Source organism: Leopardus geoffroyi, chromosome E1, assembly GCF_018350155.1.
Source record: "Leopardus geoffroyi isolate Oge1 chromosome E1, O.geoffroyi_Oge1_pat1.0, whole genome shotgun sequence".
NCBI lineage: Eukaryota > Metazoa > Chordata > Mammalia > Carnivora > Felidae > Leopardus > Leopardus geoffroyi.
In genome coordinates this window covers 55,100,934-55,118,687 of record NC_059330.1, presented here as the reverse complement: position 1 = coordinate 55,118,687, position 17,754 = coordinate 55,100,934, and the positions used below count along the sequence as shown (strand labels likewise).

General features: G+C 62.8%; 1 protein-coding gene across 4 annotated transcripts; it reads left to right on the top strand.

The window, feature by feature from the left end:
* The first annotated feature begins 683 nt into the window (after positions 1 to 683).
* Positions 684 to 17,754, top strand: GRIN2C (glutamate ionotropic receptor NMDA type subunit 2C). 4 transcript variants are annotated; one of them, XM_045490763.1, is made up of 13 exons: positions 684 to 940; positions 5,904 to 6,317; positions 8,363 to 8,961; positions 9,292 to 9,406; positions 10,352 to 10,563; positions 10,717 to 10,882; positions 11,223 to 11,376; positions 12,721 to 12,846; positions 13,157 to 13,386; positions 13,770 to 13,930; positions 14,464 to 14,651; positions 15,587 to 15,819; positions 16,242 to 17,754. In XM_045490763.1, exons 1-13 carry the CDS (start codon positions 878 to 880, stop codon positions 17,334 to 17,336), a joined length of 3,756 nt encoding a protein of 1,251 aa, XP_045346719.1. In that variant the 5' UTR covers positions 684 to 877; the 3' UTR covers positions 17,337 to 17,754. The 4 variants fall into 4 exon arrangements, with proteins under 4 accessions (XP_045346719.1, XP_045346720.1, XP_045346721.1 ...); XM_045490764.1 differs by having other exon boundaries at positions 686 to 940; positions 10,720 to 10,882; XM_045490765.1 differs by lacking the exon at positions 684 to 940 and adding an exon at positions 2,247 to 2,353.

Here is a 17,754-nt window from a genome sequence, read left to right as displayed (position 1 = left end):
CCACTGTCCCTCTGGCGGCTTGGCTCTGCTGCTGCGGCCTGCCTGCCTTCTGCTCACACCTCAGGCACCCTGGGACCCCATCGTGCCTGCTCCGCGGGTCCCTCGGGCCAGTTCCCTTTCTGGTTAGCCCCCCCTGGAACCAAAACAAGAAGAGAAAAAGTGGGAGCGAGGAGTCAGGCAGCAGCTTGCCTCAGGCACGCCTTGTGGCCCAGAGGGTCCAACCTGTCTTGGTGTCCAGCCACAGGGACAAGCCTTTTAAAAACACCTCAGTCTCTGTAGTACTTTGCAGTTTATGAGGCGTGTTCACCGTCTTTTGTGCCAGTCCCCAAGAGGCTGGTCTCACTTTAGAGGGCGAGGGATCCTCGAACGAACTGGCCCAAGGTCACACATCTAGTGAGCTGCGGGCTCGAACCCAGGGCTCCAGGTGGGCTATTGGTTTCTCCGAGGCCGCACTTGGCCCCAAGTGTCGGGTCTGGGGACGCAGTCCCGGAGAGGGGAGAAGGGACCCAGGCGTCCCGCGCGCGGGCGGGCAAGGAGGGGCCTGGAGCAGCGGGGAGCAGGCGGCGGGGCGGGCCGGGGCGGGGCGGAGGCGGCGGGCCCCGGCGGGGCGGGCCCCGCGCGGGCGGCGGCGGCGAGCGCTCAGCCACAGCCAGCTGGCGAGCCCTGGGAGCCAGAGGCGCGGCGTGCCACCCAGCCCGGGACGGAGCCAGGCGCCCAGCGGACCCCGGGAGGGCGCGGGGCGCCGGGCGCAGGGCGGGGGCCGGCCCTGCCCAGCCCGCCAGGCCGCGCCGCGGACACGGGCCCCGCGTTGCCCGGGCTCAGGTGCCCGCCGAGCTAGGACGGAGCGCGCCAGCGCGCGGGGCCGAGGCGCCGGGACATGCAGCGCGCGGGAGGCGGCCGGCGCGGGCTCTCGGCGCGGGCGCAGCGCCCCTTCCCCACGGTGAGTGGCGGGTGGCGAACCGGGGACGCCAACTTCGCCGCCAACTTGGGGCTGGGCTCGGGCGCCGCGCGGGCAAGGACGGCGGAGACAGACGCGGGAGTCCCGGGGACAGTCTGGCCGGCGCGGGGAGCCCGAGGAGGGGGCGGCCCGGGACACCGGGACCCTCGGGGACCGGGCCTGGGGTTCGGCCCCGGGGCGGATGGAGAGGAGGCGAGAGAGGCAGGCCGAGGTGACAGGCGCGAGGCGGACGCGAGGGAAGGACGCGGGTGAGGCGCCCAAGACGTTCGTCTCCCCGGTCGCGGAGCCCTCCAGCTCCTCCTTCGCTGGGCGTCGCGGCGCCGCGGGGGAGGGGGCGGTGCGGGGACGCGGGAGTCCGGGCTGCCGGCCCCCGCAACTGTTGCTGCTGGAAGCCCGCTGGGCCGGGGAGCCCGGCCGGGGGCTGGGGCCGCGACCGGGCGGAGGGGGCTGGAGAGGGCCTGGGCAGAGAGGACGAAAGGGGGCTGTGGGTGGTTCCGGGAGCTGGGCCCCTGCCTCCCGGAGGTCTGCTGAGCGCCTTCTGAGCGCATCTCCCTTGACACTCCCCCGCCCCTTCGCACGCTGCGAGTCCCCCGGGTCCTTATCCCCCCAGCTCTCCTCCTCCTCTCCCCCGCCCGGCATAGCGCTCCCTCCTCTGACCTCAGGGAATCAGCGTGGGGTTCACGGGGTGGTGGGATCTTCCCAAATGCTGACCCAAAGCCCGGTGGACCCGGGCTCCGAGGGCGCAAAAGGAAGGCTGGGCGAAGAGGACCATGGGAGAACCGTGAGCCCCGCAGCGCTGGGCCCTGGCTGTGGCACCAGCGGGTTTGCTCAGGTCTCCCGGGGCTTCGACAAGGATCCCCGACGGCGGGGAAGGGAAACCCGGAGCCTCCTGCTGCAGAAGGCGTTTCGTGCCCAGGCCTGGGAGGCCTTGTGAAGGCAAGGCATCAAGCAGCCAGGAGATCCCCAAGGGTGTGCGTCCCAGGACCCTTCCAGAGGTCCTGCTCGGTGAGCGAAGACGCGGGGCTCCCAGCCGGGTTCTTGACGCTCACACCACTGATCCACCCTGCTTCCTAGCCCTGCTGTCCCGGCAGGACTTCTGGCTGGGTGCCCCAGCCCTCCCATGGTGGTAACACCCTGGCTCGGTCTCCTCCGCTGGCTCCACAGGGAAACCGAGGAAGGCTCGTGCGCTCTATCTTGGAGCCCGTCTAGTTTCTGGCTGCGCCAGTCGGTTTCAAGTCTGCTCCTAAACTCCGTACTAAGAATTTGAACAGGAGCGTGAAGGGGAGTCCGGGAGGCTGGAGACCAGACTTCTGGGTTCACCCCAAGCCCTGGCACCCCGGCCCACAGCCCCGTCAGCCAGGCGAGCTCGCCCCCCGCCAGCCTGCGGGGCTTGCGGTGAGTGGGGGGTGGGGGCCGAGAGCCGGGAACGCCTGCGGGGTGGGGGTGGGGTGTAGCAGCGCGGCGGGGGGCGCGGACGTGGTGCCCAGTTTGGCCGCCAGGAGGCGTGGCACGGGTCCCGGAGCCCGGAGTCGCCGCCGCCGCTGCCGCCGCCGCCGCATCGCGAGTGTCCTTGAGCCGCGGGTGACGGTGGCTCTCGCCGCTCGCGCCCCGTCCTCCCGCGGGGGGAGCCTGATGCCACGTTCCCTATGAATTATTTATCGCCGGCCTAAAAATACCCCGAACTTCACAGCCCGAGTGTAAGAGATTCCTGCCAAGGGGAGGGGGCGGGGCGCCCCCCGGGGGGCCAGGGCGGAATCGGCGGGGAGGTGGAGGGGGCGGGGTAGTTAATCTTGGAGGGAGACTTTGGTGCCCGCGCCAGTGGGAGCGAGATGCAGCGGCGGTCTTTTCCCCTGACGCCTGGGTTCGGATTTTTAGCTCAGCGGAAGTGCAGGAGGGAAGGAAACCCGACGGCAAAGGAGAGGCCGCTTACCCAAGGGCTGTGGATATAACGGGGCCGAGCAGCCGGGATCCCCCTGCTCCCCCGAAGCAGCGCAGCTGGTGGGTGGGGCCTCTTCCTGGGGCCAAAGCTCCTGGCCTGGGCGGCGGGGGGCGGCGGGGGAACCACCAGTGTCTGGTGTGTGAGTGTGCCTGTGCGCACATCCGTGTGCGGGAGCCTGCCTGGGAATGGGGGAGGGGATTGGAGGGCGAGAAGAGCCTTCAGCACGCGGAGGTTCTCAGGCAGCTCAAGGTGATGCTGAGTGTTTCAGAGGACTGACCACTGCCACCCTCCCCTGGGTCTTTTTGTGGTCCCGGCTCATTTGCCGGCCTGTTAGCGAAAGATGCGAGACGCTGAGGGAGGGGGCAGAGGTTCCTAAGACAAAGTCAGGTGTGTGGCAGGGGCATCATCTGGTGGGCAAATACCTGCCAGTGGCATAGTAGGGAGCTTCCCAGCCTCTGAGGGGTAGGGGTAGGAAGGGCAGGTGGCCTACAGCCCCACCCAGACCCTATGTCTTGTCACCTGCTGTGTCCCGAGCCCAGAGGGACTAGGGCAGGTGCCCTGTGGGAGAGGGATTTAGGTTGGGCCCTCAAAATTCTGGAATTTTGTTGTGTAGGCAAGAGAGAGGCCGTGGGAAGAGGACACTCTAGCCAGAGGGAGCAACAGAGCAGGGACCTGGGGATGCTGACAGCGGGGGCTGTCTGGCTAACAGACTGGCAGGAGCGTGGAGTCTATGGAGGGGAGAGAATGCGTTGGTGTCTGGGTGTGTGGGGCCCTAATCATGGGACCAAGGTGTCTGGACTTCATCTGTGGGCACCAGGGAGCAGCTGTGCTGTCTGAGGAGAGGGTGCGGTGGCCCTCTGAGCAACGTTTCAGATCAGTGGGGTGGGAGGGTGGGGTGGTGGGTGGGAGGTGGAGGGGTGGGGGGCCGGGGCCGGGGGTAATGACCCTCTTGCCTTGTGGGGGAGACTGGATGTCATGTGGTGATAAGACCCTGGGGTCTGAACCTCTTTGAATCTGCCCGTTGCTCTGTGAAGCCCAGAAATTGGCCTGAAGGAGCCCCTCCCGTCCAGTCGCATTCTGTGCTCACTCCTGACGGGAGGCACCACCTGCCTCAACTTCCTCTTCTCAACTCCAGTCCCAGGGGACACCTTCCCACAGGGGGAGTCTCTGGGGGCAGGGCCCCCTAGGAGTTGGGGGAGGGCCTGGATCCTGCATCTAGAGTCACGTTTTTCCAAAGAAGCAAAATGAGAGCTACACGCATCATTTTACATTTTCTAGTGGCAACGTTAGAAAAAGTAAAAAGAAACGGGTGAAGTTAGTTCTAGCCGTGTATGTTTAACTCAGTGCATGTGACATTATTTCAACACGTAATCAATATAAAAAAATATTGAGATACTTCACGTTCTTGTTTTCATGCTAAGTCTTCAATATCCAGAATGTCTCTTGCCCTTAGAGCAGACCTCACTTCAGACGAGCCACATTTCAAGTGCCCATAGTCACATGTGACTGGTGGCTGCACAGCACAGACCTGGAGCTCAGAGCTGGGAGGCAGAGCCGGGGGAGGCTTGGGGCTGCCCAGGGGGTAGGGAACCTATTGGGACCCGGCTGTGGGCAGAGATGGGCACAGAAAGGCCTGGCAAGGGAGGGGGGACATGGCAGTCCCTTTTGCGGGTATAACTTGAGATCCCTGATTGGTGGTAGCTGAGATGTGGTGTGGTGTGGCTTGGGCTGCAGTCTCAGACTCATACATGTGTCTGGGCTGACGTTCTAAGTCGATGTACCAGGAAACCATACACGGGGGTGTGTGTGGGGGGGACTTCAAGGGCACCAGAACGAGTATCCATTCCCTCCCCTGCCAAAAATCCTGTCTTCTCAGCCTAAATTAAACCAGGTTCACCCTGGTCACCCTTTGGCTCCTGGTCCCTTTGGCATCCCCCGTTCAGAAGTTTTGCTAGGGATGTGATGAAGATGGAAAGGGGTGGCACTGCCATGGCCGATGTCCAGCTGGGAGAGAGAGCTGCATCAGTGGGCACCACTCACTGACTTGGCTGTTGGTTCCCATCCAAAGCAATGATGTTTACTTAGCAGGGATACGCATCACGCCCTTGGGTGAGGTCAAAAAAATCCTGCACACTAGCGACGGCCTGGGGAAGCAGCTCGTGTGTGAGACCTCAGGGTCCCAGGTGACCCTGAGTCCTGACCAAGTCAGTGGTGTCACAGCCCTGCTGTGGAGTAGGTACTACTAAGTTGAGGCCACTCAACTACTAAGTTGAGTGGGGGTGTCTGAGGCCCAGGAGGACGGGGCTCTATGCCAAGCAGGGCCACGCAGAGCAGGGCCCTTAGGGATGTTAGTTTCAGTTTAGGATGGGGAACATGGAGGCAGGGCAGAGAGTGTCACAGAAGCTGCCTTCTTTCACCTGGATGTGGGCTGTCGCTGTAGGATAAGGATGCTGATAGCAGTGGGGAGCCCCCATGCTGCTGTGAGGTAGGTCCCATGTTATCTCAAGAAAACCTACCTGAGTGGCTTCCCCAGGACCACGCGGCTAGTCAGTGGCAGAGCTGGGACTTGAACTCAGGTCTGTCTGACTCAAATCCATACACCTGGACACCAGCCTAGCATTTTCAGTGTGTCCTCCCAGGGTAGGGCCCGGACAGATGAGTTTCCAAGGCTCTGGCCTTTGCAGCCAAGCACACTGTTCAACAGCAGAATGGAAGTCATGAGCACTGGTGGGGACTCACGTTCTTCCTGCCCCCACCCCTCCAGAGAGCCCTGGGGACGCTCAGCTAACCTGTCTCTTTCTCTTTATCTGTGTCTGCCTCTCCCTCCCTCTCTGCCTCTCTTTGTGGAGGGAGGTTTTCTCCTTTTTTCTTTCATCCTTGGGATGTGTGTGTCTCTGACTCCTCCCCCCCTTCCCCCGCCCCCCCCCCCCCACCCCGCACCGTGTGCTCATCTTTTCTCTTCGCGCTTCTGTCTCCCTCCCTGTACCCACCCTGATCTCTCTGCAGGACCCTCTGGTGGACATGGGTGGTGCCCTGGGGCCCGCCCTGCTGCTCGCCTCACTCCTCGGTGCCTGGGCAGGGCTGGGCCCGGGGCAGGGTGAGCAAGCTATGACGGTGGCCGTAGTGTTTGGCAGCTCGGGGCCACCGCAGGCCCAAGCTCGTACCCGCCTCACCTCCCAGAGCTTCGTGGACCTGCCTCTGGAGATCCAGCCGCTCACCGTGGGGGTCAACAACACCAATCCCAGCAGCCTCCTCACCCAGATCTGCGGGCTCCTAGGCGCTGCCCGCGTCCATGGCATCGTCTTTGAGGACAACGTGGGCACCGAGGCCGTGGCCCAGATCCTGGACTTCGTCTCCTCCCAGACCCATGTGCCCATCCTCAGCATCAGTGGGGGCTCTGCTGTGGTCCTCACCCCCAAGGTGCCTGTCCAAACTCATGTCCCCTCATCCCGTGGGCCGGGAGCCGGGCTGGGGCTGCAAGAGTGGGGCTGAGGCTGGGCCAGGGAGAGACTTCAGCTCTGGGAAGCTGGGATTGGGTGGTACCAGCAGGTGGTGGGGGCCGAGGGTGTGACAGGGGTGACGGGGGAAGAGGCTGTGGCAATTATGTTCTCGTGTTCTAGAAGATAAACTTTCTGGGCTGCTTTCACATTGTGTCTGGATGAGGCGGGGTGGGTGGCAAGCTCACCTCTGGCTTAGGTGGGAAGCCCCGGCCCACCTTCTCTCTGCTTCTCGGGCCTTCCTCGGTCAAGCTCCAGACTCAGGGGCAGAGGCCAGGCTGGGCAGGGGATCCGATGCCGTTAACCTGCAGGGGAACACCCAGTGTCAGGCCGCTGTCCCAAGCATGGGGGAGGCATGACCTCACAGATCGGCAGCCCGTGGAGACAAAGTTCTAAAGACACGCTAATCTACAGTCACAGCTGGGACAAGCATTCTGAAGGAAAAACACAGGAGGGTCTAAGAGGGCCCCGTTTGGGTAGAGGGTTGGTCAGAAGGTCTCCTAAGAAATCATATAGAAGCTGAGGCCTGGAGGATGAGGGAGAGTTGGCAAGGTGTGTGTGTGGGGGGGTTCAAGTGGGGGGCAGTGTTCCCACCGGAGGCATCAGATGGTGTGAAGGCAGCTAGGTAGAAGGAGCTGGGAGGATTTGAGAGAAGGTTGGAGACGGGCGGTGGGAGTCTGAGCACTCAGGAAGATATTTGGGTTTTATCCTAAGTAACTGGAGAGCCAAAGAAGGTGTTGAGGGGAGAGACCTATCTGATTTGCCTTTCTTTTATGATTATTTTTTATTAGGGAGAAACCTGAGCATACATAAAAGTAGAAGTGTATAATGACCCCATGTACCATCCACCCCTGACCAACCCTGCCCCATCCTTCTCCCCGCTACTCCTCTCTCTTCTGTGTCGTTCTGAGGCAAAGCCCAAGCATCCTGTTGTCCCATCCAGACATATTTCAGTATATATCTCTAATAGATAAGGGCTTAAAAACCGAACCACCACATGATCACATCTAGAAAATAATAAAAACTCCTTAACATCATCAAATATCCAGCCGGCGTTCAAATTCCCCCCTTGTTTCATAAACATCTTAAGTGCTTATTTTTAAATTTGGTTGCTTGAATCAAGAAACCAGTTAGGTTTCCACGTGGCGATTGGCTGACGTGGCTGCGGAGCCACAATCTCTAGGATCCTCCAACATCTTTCTTGCAATTTGCCTGTGGGAAGAACTGGGTTACTTGTCTTGTAGGGTTGTCCCCGGTTTGCTTTTTTAAAGACGGGGACAGCAGTCGCAGTGTGGCGAAATCTTGGAGGGCCTGCGGTGGCAGGAGGGACCCCTCAGTTAGCAGGGGATTGCGCTAGTCCAGGCTCGAGCTGGCGTGCCCTTGGCATTTGTGATGGTGGAGGCAGTGGGGAGTTGGAACCTTCTCACCCACAGGGCTCCGTGGGGTGTTTTCCTAGGAAGCTTTGGTCCTGGCAGTAGCTCTCAGCGTGGTGGCTGTCTCAACAGTGCTTTAGAAAAATACAGACGCCCAGAGTCCCATCTCTGAGAGTCTGATTCAGTTGGTCTGAGGCATTGCTTCCCAACCTAGCGGGCTCAAGGATCACCTGAAGAGCGTGTCAAGGTACAGATTCATGGGCGCCATCCCCAGAGGTTCTGATCCAGTAGGGGTGCGATGCGCCCGAGAATGTGCATTTCCGACACGCTCCCAGGTGACAGCTGATGCTGCTGGGCTTTGATCCAGCATTGGTCGGGCGCGAGCCCGCAAAAAGCCCACCAGATGATTCTAATGGGCAGCAGGGGCTAGGGACCACATCGGGGGCGGGAGGCGGGTGTTGCAGCACAGGGTCTCCCGGGACGCCCCGCGTCTAGGGGACGCGGGCGCATTTGGGGACTGCGGGAGGAGGCAGAAGTTGGGGCGGGGCGCGCCGAGCCCCGCCCCGACTCAGGCCCCGCCCCGCCCCGCCCCCAGGAGCCGGGCTCGGCCTTCCTGCAGCTGGGCGTTTCCCTGGAGCAGCAGCTGCAGGTGCTGTTCAAGGTGCTGGAGGAGTACGACTGGAGCGCGTTCGCCGTCATCACCAGCCTGCACCCGGGGCACGCGCTTTTCCTGGAGGGGGTGCGCGCCGTCGCCGACGCCAGCTACCTGAGCTGGCGGCTGCTGGACGTGCTCACGCTGGAGCTGGGCCCGGGCGGGCAGCGCGCGCACACCCAGCGCCTGCTGCGCCAGCTCGACGCCCCGGTGCTGGTGGCCTACTGCTCGCGCGAGGAGGCCGAGGTGCTCTTCGCCGAGGCGGCGCAGGCCGGCCTGGTGGGGCCCGGACACGTGTGGCTGGTGCCCAGTCTGGCGCTGGGCAGCACCGACGCGCCTCCCGCCGCCTTCCCTGTGGGCCTCATCAGCGTCGTCACCGAGAGCTGGCGCCTCAGCCTGCGCCAGAAGGTCCGCGACGGCGTGGCCATCCTGGCCCTGGGCGCCCACGGCTACCAGCGGCAGCACGGCGCCCTGCCCTCCCCGGCTGGGGACTGTCGTGGCCACCCTGGGCCCATCAGCCCTGCCCGGAAGGCCTTCTACAGGTGGGCACCTGCCCAGGGCACGGAGGGGGAGGGGGCCGCTTCAGCGGACCTGGGTGGCTACACCTCCCACTAGCTGTGTGCCTGGGGCCAAGTTAACCTCTCCTCTCTGGGCTTAGTTTCTTCAACTGAAAAAGAAGCCAGGTATGAGGTGTGGTGAGGATTGCAGGGGGAGGGGTGTCAATACAAAGAAACAACAATAATTGCACAGTCAGTGCTACTTGGGGGTGGTGATAGTGGTGACGTAGAAGGTGGGGGAGGGGGCATGAGGTCCTGGGCAGGGCTGCTGGCAGAGCTAACCAGGGACACCCTGGTTTCTCTCCCCCATCGCAGGCACCTACTGAATGTCACCTGGGAGGGCCGAGACTTCTCCTTCAGCCCTGGTGGGTACCTGGTCCAGCCCACCATGGTTGTGATCGCCCTCAACCGTCACCGCCTCTGGGAGATGGTGAGAAGGGGGTGAGCCCAGGGTCCCTCGGTATCCTCTCATTTTGTCCCTAGTCCCTCTTGTCCCACAGCTGAGCAGAGGGTCCCTTCTGCCCTTCATCCAGCCCCTCATCCTTCAGGTCTCAGCTGAAACATTTGCACCTGCGCCAGGGTGGGTGCTGCGTCTCGGCTCAGGGCTCGACTAGCACCCTAGCCTCCCTCCACTACAGAACTGATCAAACACTCTTATCATCTAGTCCGGGCCCTGGGGGAGTAACCCACAGCCATGCTGGCCAGACAGACATGTAAACAAATAGATTTGGGGATGCTCAGTGCTTGAGGAGAGATGTGTGCAAAGCATTATGGGGGGGGGGGCGGGAAGAGGAGGGCGAGAAACCGGTTCTGCCTTCAAAGGAAGAAACGGGGGAAAGATTCACAGAAGTTGGGACGTTTGGGTTGGGCTGTGGAGGGTTGAGTCGGAGGCCATCAGGAAGGGATACTAGCCTGGTATAGACAGAGGGGCAGAAGGGTCTGGGACATTTTAAAGTGATTTGTTTGGGGGGGGGGTGTAGAGACTGAGGAGGAAGTGTGGGGAGGGGTAAGGTGGGCCCGAGTGTGGAAGACTTTGAGTACTGGGCAAAGGACTTTGTACCGAGGTGGGGGGTGGGGAGGGTGGGGAGATGTCTCAGGTCTGGGCTCGAGGAAGATGCTGCAGGCCAGCAGCAGTGGGGTGGCTAGATGGGAAGGCGTGGGGGCCAGAGGCTGGGAGGAGACTGTCGGGAGCCCCCCCCCCCCTTTCTGGTCCATGCACAGCCCCTTGCTCTGCTCTCCAAATGCTCCTGCCCCAAAGCTCCCCAGGTTAGGGAGGGAGACTCTTGGCCCTGGCAGGTCCCACCAGAGGCCCCCACCTAGAGGGTGGGGGTAATCGGGCTGGCGGTCCCAGGCTGAAGCTGGTCGCCTTTTGCAGGTGGGTCGCTGGGACCATGGTGTCCTCCACATGAAGTACCCGGTGTGGCCTCGCTATAGTGCCTCCCTGCAGCCTGTAGTGGACAGCCGGCACCTGACGGTGGCCACGCTGGAAGAGCGGCCCTTTGTCATTGTGGAGAGCCCTGACCCCAGCACGGGCGGCTGTGTGCCCAACACTGTGCCCTGCCGCAGGCAGAGCAACCACACCTTCAGGTCCGTGCGAGGGCACAGGAAGGCCCCGCGTGAGCTGTGTGCTGCCGTGTGACGGCAGGCGCGTGTGTCTTATGCCTGGGTGTGGGGGCGGGGGCCACCTGCCAAACTGGGAGTTGCTGCTGGCTCTGACTGCTGGTGGTCTCTTGGTGGCAGCAGTGGTGACACGGCCCCCTACACCAAGCTCTGCTGTAAGGGCTTCTGCATTGACATCCTCAAGAAGCTGGCCAAGGTGGTCAAGTTCTCCTATGACCTGTACCTGGTGACCAACGGCAAGCATGGCAAGAGGGTTCGAGGCGTGTGGAACGGCATGATCGGGGAGGTAGGCCCTCCCTTGCGGTCCACCTGAGCCCACCCCCCTGCCCGCCCACCACCCCAGACCCCATGCATCGCTCAGCCACCCCTAGATGTTCCTGTGCCGGGGGTCAGTCAGGGCGGAGCCTGGGGCCAGCTCCCACGGCTCTCCCAGTCGGCAGGGGAGACGGGTTGTCACCAGTGATGCTCCCTGGGGTGGGTGGTCAGTAGTGCAAGTGGGGCTCTGAGGACCCCAGATGGGAACAGCCCACTCAGTCAGGGGGGTGGTAGACGGGGGTGGGGGCTGTGGAGAGTGCTCCAGCCTGTGGGACCCCTCCTCCAACCCGGCCCGGCCCCCATGACCTCAGGTGTACTACCAGCGGGCAGACATGGCCATCGGCTCCCTCACCATCAACGAGGAGCGTTCCGAGATTGTGGACTTCTCTGTGCCTTTTGTGGAGACGGGCATCAGTGTGATGGTGGCACGCAGCAATGGCACCGTGTCCCCCTCGGCCTTCCTGGGTGCGGCTCTGGGTGGGCGGGGATGGCTCTGGGGTCTGAGGCGCAGGCGCAGAGACGGGGAATTTGGGGTGGGCCTCGGAGGGCCAGCACAGCCGCGGGCGCCTTGGAGGTTGGCCGGAGGCCTGAGCTGCAGGACGGTAGGATGCAGAGGGATAGGAGGGCGAAGTCTGTGTTCCATCTGAATCTGGGTGTTGGGTAAGGAGGGTGGAGGGGTCACTGTGAGGGACAGGGAAACCGGGAAGGCAGGCCGACTTCAGGAGGCGCCTGGTAGGCTGGGACACACCAGGGGAGAAGCTTCACAGGGAGCTGGAGGAGCCAACCCAGAGAGTGGGAAGTAGCAGTAGGAACTCAGCCTTGTGGGGGCAAGCCCCTTCATGCCAGGCCTCACACTAGCTGCTGGGGAGACAGCCACAGTCCTGGCCGCTGCCCAGCGTCCTGTCAGGAAGTCAGTGGGCCCTGGAGTGGGGGATTTTCAGAGAGCCCCGAGGACAGGCAAGCTTCAGCCAGAAGCAGAGGAGAGAATCCCCTTCCTGCTGTGTGGCCTTGAGCAAGTCACTGAACCTCTCTGATCAGGATTCCTCAGCTGCGTAAGAGACAACAGGCCCCACCCCCACGGGATGGGCATTGCGGCAAAGGACACAGTGCTTATGGCAGTAATGCCTGCTTGCTCTGGGAGACTGAAGCCACTGAACAGATTGGTCAGAGAAGCTCAGTTGGTCTCCCCAGCTCCTGGGGCTTCGGGGCCCCGTCAGGAGGATCAAGAGTGAGACTTGATCTCAGAGACCCTGATTCCAGGCAGAACAAAAGCCCATCAACGCTGGGCCAGGCGGGGCACTTCCAGAACAGGAGTGTGGTTAGCGGTGCTGGCAGGCGAGGGAGGAGAGGGAAAGAGAATTCCTTGGGCATGCTGATGATACTTGGGATCAGGCTGGGTGGGGAGGAGGAGGGAGATGGGAGATGGAGTGGGTTGCAGGCAAGGGGGTGGGAGAGGAAGGGGAGAGAGCATGGGGCGTAAACTCCCTTTTTGTGAAAGGAAGTTGGGGGTCGGTGTGGGATCCAGGGGAGATGTGTAGTCAAAGGGAAGTTTCCTGGGGTGGGGTGATGGGACCTGGTCCCAGGGCAGAGGGGAAGGGGAGACAGAGAATGCTGGAGAGCCTGATCTCTCTTGGGGGTGGTCTCTCCCGGGGCCCTGCTGCTCTGAGAGTCAGAGACCCCTTGGCTCAGTCCTCGGAGCTGACGGGCCCCACTTTGACCATGTGGACGCACCTGTCTGCACCCAGTGCTCTGGGCTGTGGGTGGGAAGGACAGTAGTGAGGCCTCTGAGCTGCCTCCCTCTGTTCCCAGAGCCCTACAGCCCTTCAGTGTGGGTGATGATGTTTGTCATGTGTCTCACCGTGGTGGCCATCACAGTCTTCATGTTTGAGTACTTCAGCCCTGTCAGCTACAACCAGAACCTCACCAGTGGCAAGAGTAGGCTCTCACCTAGGCCTGGGAGGGAGGGAGCATTCTGGACGGGTGGGCTCAGGGCTGCAGGGGCCCTACAGAGAAGGCTGGATCCTGGGGGAGGTCTCTGGCTTTTGGACAGCAAGCAGGGGCCAATCAGATATATGAGAGAGAGAGAGAGAGAGAGAGAGAGAGAGAAAGAGAGAGAGAGAATGAGAGAGAGAAAAGGGAGACAAGGTGGGTTGGCTTGCCCTGGAGGGGCGATGGCTGGGGATAGGGCCCCACCCAGGACAGAGTGAAGACTGGGGTCCCTCTGTGCCCACCCTCTCACCCCCAGAGTCTGGGGGCCCATCCTTCACCATCGGCAAGTCTGTGTGGCTGCTGTGGGCGCTGGTCTTCAACAACTCGGTGCCCATCGAGAACCCCCGAGGCACCACCAGCAAGATCATGGTCCTAGTCTGGGCCTTCTTCGCCGTCATCTTCCTCACCAGCTACACCGCCAACTTGGCCGCCTTCATGATCCAGGAGCAGTACATCGACACTGTGTCTGGCCTCAGTGATAAGAAGGTTCTGGGGCTACAGCTAGCAGAGGGCGAGGGGTGCTGAGAGCAGGGGTAGGCCTGTGGGACACAAAAGGGGAATCTGAAATGGAGCAGGGAGTAGGAAGGAGCTGGAGACCCGGTTGAGGGGAGGGCTGGGGCCTGGGGCGAGGGGGCGGATGGCTCAGGTGCACCGACAGAGTGGCCTTGGGTAAGTCTCTTCCTGACCTGGCCTCAGGTTTCACCGTTTGTAAAACGCAGGAGCGGCCCGGACGGTCTCTCTCAGATTCCTGTGCCCTCACTCTGCAAGTGCAGATTCCAGGGCTGGGCGCCGGGGATGGGGTCGGGGAGCGCTGGTGTGTCCGCAGGCTTGGATGGAGGTGACGAATGGCGCCTGCCCTCTGCCCGCAGTTTCAGCGGCCTCAAGATCAGTACCCGCCCTTCCGCTTCGGCACGGTGCCCAACGGCAGCACAGAGCGGAACATTCGCAGCAACTACCGAGAGATGCACACCCACATGGTCAAGTTCAACCAGCGTTCGGTGGAGGATGCGCTCACCAGCCTCAAGATGGGGTGGGTCCTCAGCCCTGCACCCACCCTCTGACCGTCTCTACCCACATGTCTCCCCGTTGACCAGCCTCAGCTCTGGCCCTGTCTGGGAGACCCAAGGTGGAGACATGGAGGCCGGGGTGTCCTGTAGGACTCGTAGGGAAGGGGGAGGGAGGTCTGGGGGCAGAGTGAAGTTTCAAGCAAAACTGGAGGCCCACCATTTGGCCCACAGATGCAGCTGAGATACTGAGCAGGGTTCAGCCTTCATCTGAGTAGTGGCTGTGACCTTCTTAGGGTCGTAGGGAGACGGAGGGGCTGGGCACGGAGGGAGTGTTCTCTGGAGGCAGAGGGTCCCCTGGCCTCTCTGAGAGGAGGGGAGGTGGGGTCCCTGAGCTATGGAAAAGGGCTCTTCTCTGCATTCAGGATCCAGGGGAACCAGAGAAGTCTCTGCCCACCCATCCCACCTGGTCAGTGCTCAGCGGGCTCATGCAGCCCAGACCCCTGTCAGGCCCCAGATTGGGTATCCTCACCTCACATGACCCCTGGCCTGTCCCCAGGAAGCTGGATGCCTTCATCTATGATGCTGCTGTCCTCAACTACATGGCGGGCAAGGACGAGGGCTGCAAGCTGGTCACCATTGGCTCTGGCAAGGTTTTTGCCACCACTGGCTACGGCATCGCCATGCAGAAGGACTCCCACTGGAAGCGGGCCATAGACCTGGCGCTCCTGCAGTTCCTGGGGGATGGTGGGTGCTGCTGCTGGGGGCCTGGGGTCCAGGGTGGGCCGTGGAACCTGAGGTGGGGACAGCTGCCTGATGGCCGGTCAGCATCTCCACTACCATTCTCTGAGTCCCAGGGCCTGTGGGCAGGAAGAGGTCTCTGGGAGTGAGGCTGGGGCAAGGAGGATGGGAGGGTGGCATTTGGAAGGACCACATGGAAACCTGGGGAAGGGGTGGGCTTGCCAGGAGGGAGCGGGAAACAGAATTTCAGGAGGCTCCCTGGAGGGCAGGAAGACAGGAAGGAGCTCAGGCCACACAGTGGGGCTTGGGGGAGGCTGACATCCTCTTTTTTCTCTAGACCCCTGTCCCGGCCATTTCCATCTTGAGGTCACCTAGGATAGTGCCAAGGGCCTGCCTCATCCCAGAGCCGGGGCTCAGGCTTGCCTTGGGACAGGGGGCTCACATATGTAAGCAGCACAGCGGAACCTGCCCCCAAACCCAGAGCTTTCAGCGCTATGAGGTCAGACTGATTTTCCATCAGTGCCACAGACTGAGAGTGATAGCAGTTAAGGTGCTGGGATGTCCTAGGGGACCTGGGCTTTTAGTTTCTGTGCGCCAAGCTCTGTGCCTGGCTTGTAGATGACCAATAGGTTTGACCCAGGTGTGAATGATAGGTAACATACCACGTCTGCAAGCTTTTACTGGGTGTGGAGGGGGGGGGGGGCGGGGGGGGGCATGTCCAAGGCTGGCATTGTCTACCCCGGCCTCCACTCTGCTTTCCTTTCTTCCTGCTCATTGCCACCTCCCTTCCCCCACCCCCATCCTGCCCTTGCTGGCTAGATCCCTCTGTGGTCCTGTAAGGGGCTGGCTCCAGACCCCTCCTTGCTCCAGGCTTGGGCGAGCATTGGGAGGGTCTTTCCTGAGCCAGGTGTGCCCCCACCCCCGCTCCCGCCTCTCACCAGGCGAGACACAGAAGCTGGAGACGGTGTGGCTCTCGGGGATCTGCCAGAACGAGAAGAACGAGGTAATGAGCAGCAAGCTGGACATCGACAACATGGCGGGCGTCTTCTACATGCTGCTGGTGGCCATGGGACTGGCCCTGCTGGTCTTTGCCTGGGAGCACCTGGTCTACTGGAAACTGCGCCACTCAGTGCCCAACACATCTCGGCTGGACTTCCTGCTGGCTTTCAGTAGGGTGGGTGCCACCCCACCCCATGCAGGTCCCAGCTTTAGGGGCACCAACCCAGATAAGTCAGAGCTGGCTATGGCCCCATTTACAGAGGTAAAAACTGAGGGCCTTCCAGCATCACACAGCAGAAGAGAAGCAGAGCCCTCCTGCCGCAGGCTGGGCAGTGTTTCGGAGCCAGGCTGACCGGGTTCGAACCCTCACTGCTATTTACGAGCTGTATGCCTTTAGGAAGAGATAACCTCTTGGAGCTTCAGATTGCTCCCTGGCAATTGCTCTCACAGTGGCGCAGTGCCGGGCGCATAGGAGGCGCTTAACGAATGTTAGTAGCTTCCTACCACTTCGGACGCCTGGGCTGGTGCTTGGGCCGGGAGGCGGGAGGTCCCTGAGAGGAGCTGGCCACTCATGGCTGTCTCCTCCCGGCTGCCCAGGGCATCTACAGCTGCTTCAGCGGGGTGCAGAGCCTGGCCAGCCCCACGCGGCCGCCCAGCCCGGACCTGACCACCGGCTCGGCCCAGGCCAGCGTGCTCAAGATGCTGCAGGCGGCGCGTGACATGGTGACCACGGCTGGCGTGAGCAGCTCCCTGGACCGCGCCACGCGCACCATCGAGAGCTGGGGCAGCAGCCGCCGCGCTCCCCCGCCACCCGCCTGCCCCGGCCCGCGGCCACCCACGCCCGGCCCGTCCCCGGCGCCCAGCCCCCCGGGCCGGGGGCCGCCGGGCGGGGGTCGTGCCGCGCTGGCGCGCAGGGCTCCGCAGCTCCCGGGCCGCCCTCCGACGCCTGGGCCGTCGCCGCCAGACGTGTCCCGGGCGTCGGGCAGGCCGCCCCGGGAGGTGCGACGGCCGGTGCAGGCCGGGCGCGGCGGGCGGCACCTCTCGGCCTCCGAGCGGCGCGCGCTCCCAGCGCGCCCCCTGTCGCCCGAGCGCTGCCACTACAGCTCCTTCCCTCGAGCCGACCGGTCGGGGCGCCCCTTCCTCCCGCTCTTCCCGGAGCCCCCGGAGCCAGAGGACCTGCCGCTACTCGGGCCGGAGCAGCTGGCTCGGCGGGAGGCCCTGTTGCGCGAGGCCTGGGCCCAGGGTCCACGCCCGCGCCACGCTTCCCTGCCCAGCTCGGTGGCCGAGGCCTTCGTTCAGCCCCGATCGCTGCCCACTCGGTGTGGCCGCCCGGCCTGCCGGCGCTTGGCGCAGGCGCCGTCGATGCGGCTGCCGTCCTACCGGGAGGCCTGCCAGGAGAGCGTGTGGGCCAGGGTCCCCGTCTGGCCGCACAGAGAGCACGCCTGCCTGCACGCCCACGTGCCGCTTTGCTGGGGGGCCATCTGTCCCCACCTCCCCCGCTGTGCCAGCCATGGCCCCTGGCTCACTGGGGCCTGGGGGCCTCCGAGGCACAGAGGCAGGACTCTGGGGCTGAGCACAGGCTACAGGGACAATGGGGGGCTGGAAGAGGTCAGCAGGGTGGCTTGTGGGACACACGGCTTCCCTGGACCTTGTACCTGGAGGCGGATCTCCAGCTTGGAGTCAGAAGTGTGAGGGGTCAGCTACTGTGGTTCCTGGTCAACTGGATTCTCTGCCTGGCACTTCCAGGGTTAGTGCAGGCAGGCGTTTCTGGATTCCGCCTTGAAATCCTGGCCTTGGGTCCCCAGTGACAGATGTCTTCCATGGTCAGTTGAGTGATCTCGGCGGTCTCCGGTCCTGGTGTGGTCCGGGTGGGCTGTTGCTGTCCTCTTATGCAAAGCCCTTCCCGCCTGTCCTGGAGTCACCGGGAGCAGTGATGTCTCCCTGCCCTGATGTTAGCTAGTTTCTAGTCAAGACTGCGGGGGCCTGGTGTAGGAGTATGGTGGCTGGAACTCGGGGTGGGGGCGGGGGCTGTCCCCCCACCCCCACCCCCTGCCCTCCCTGACTGGAGTTTCTTCTCAGAGCGCTGGGGCATTAAACAAATCTTTTACAA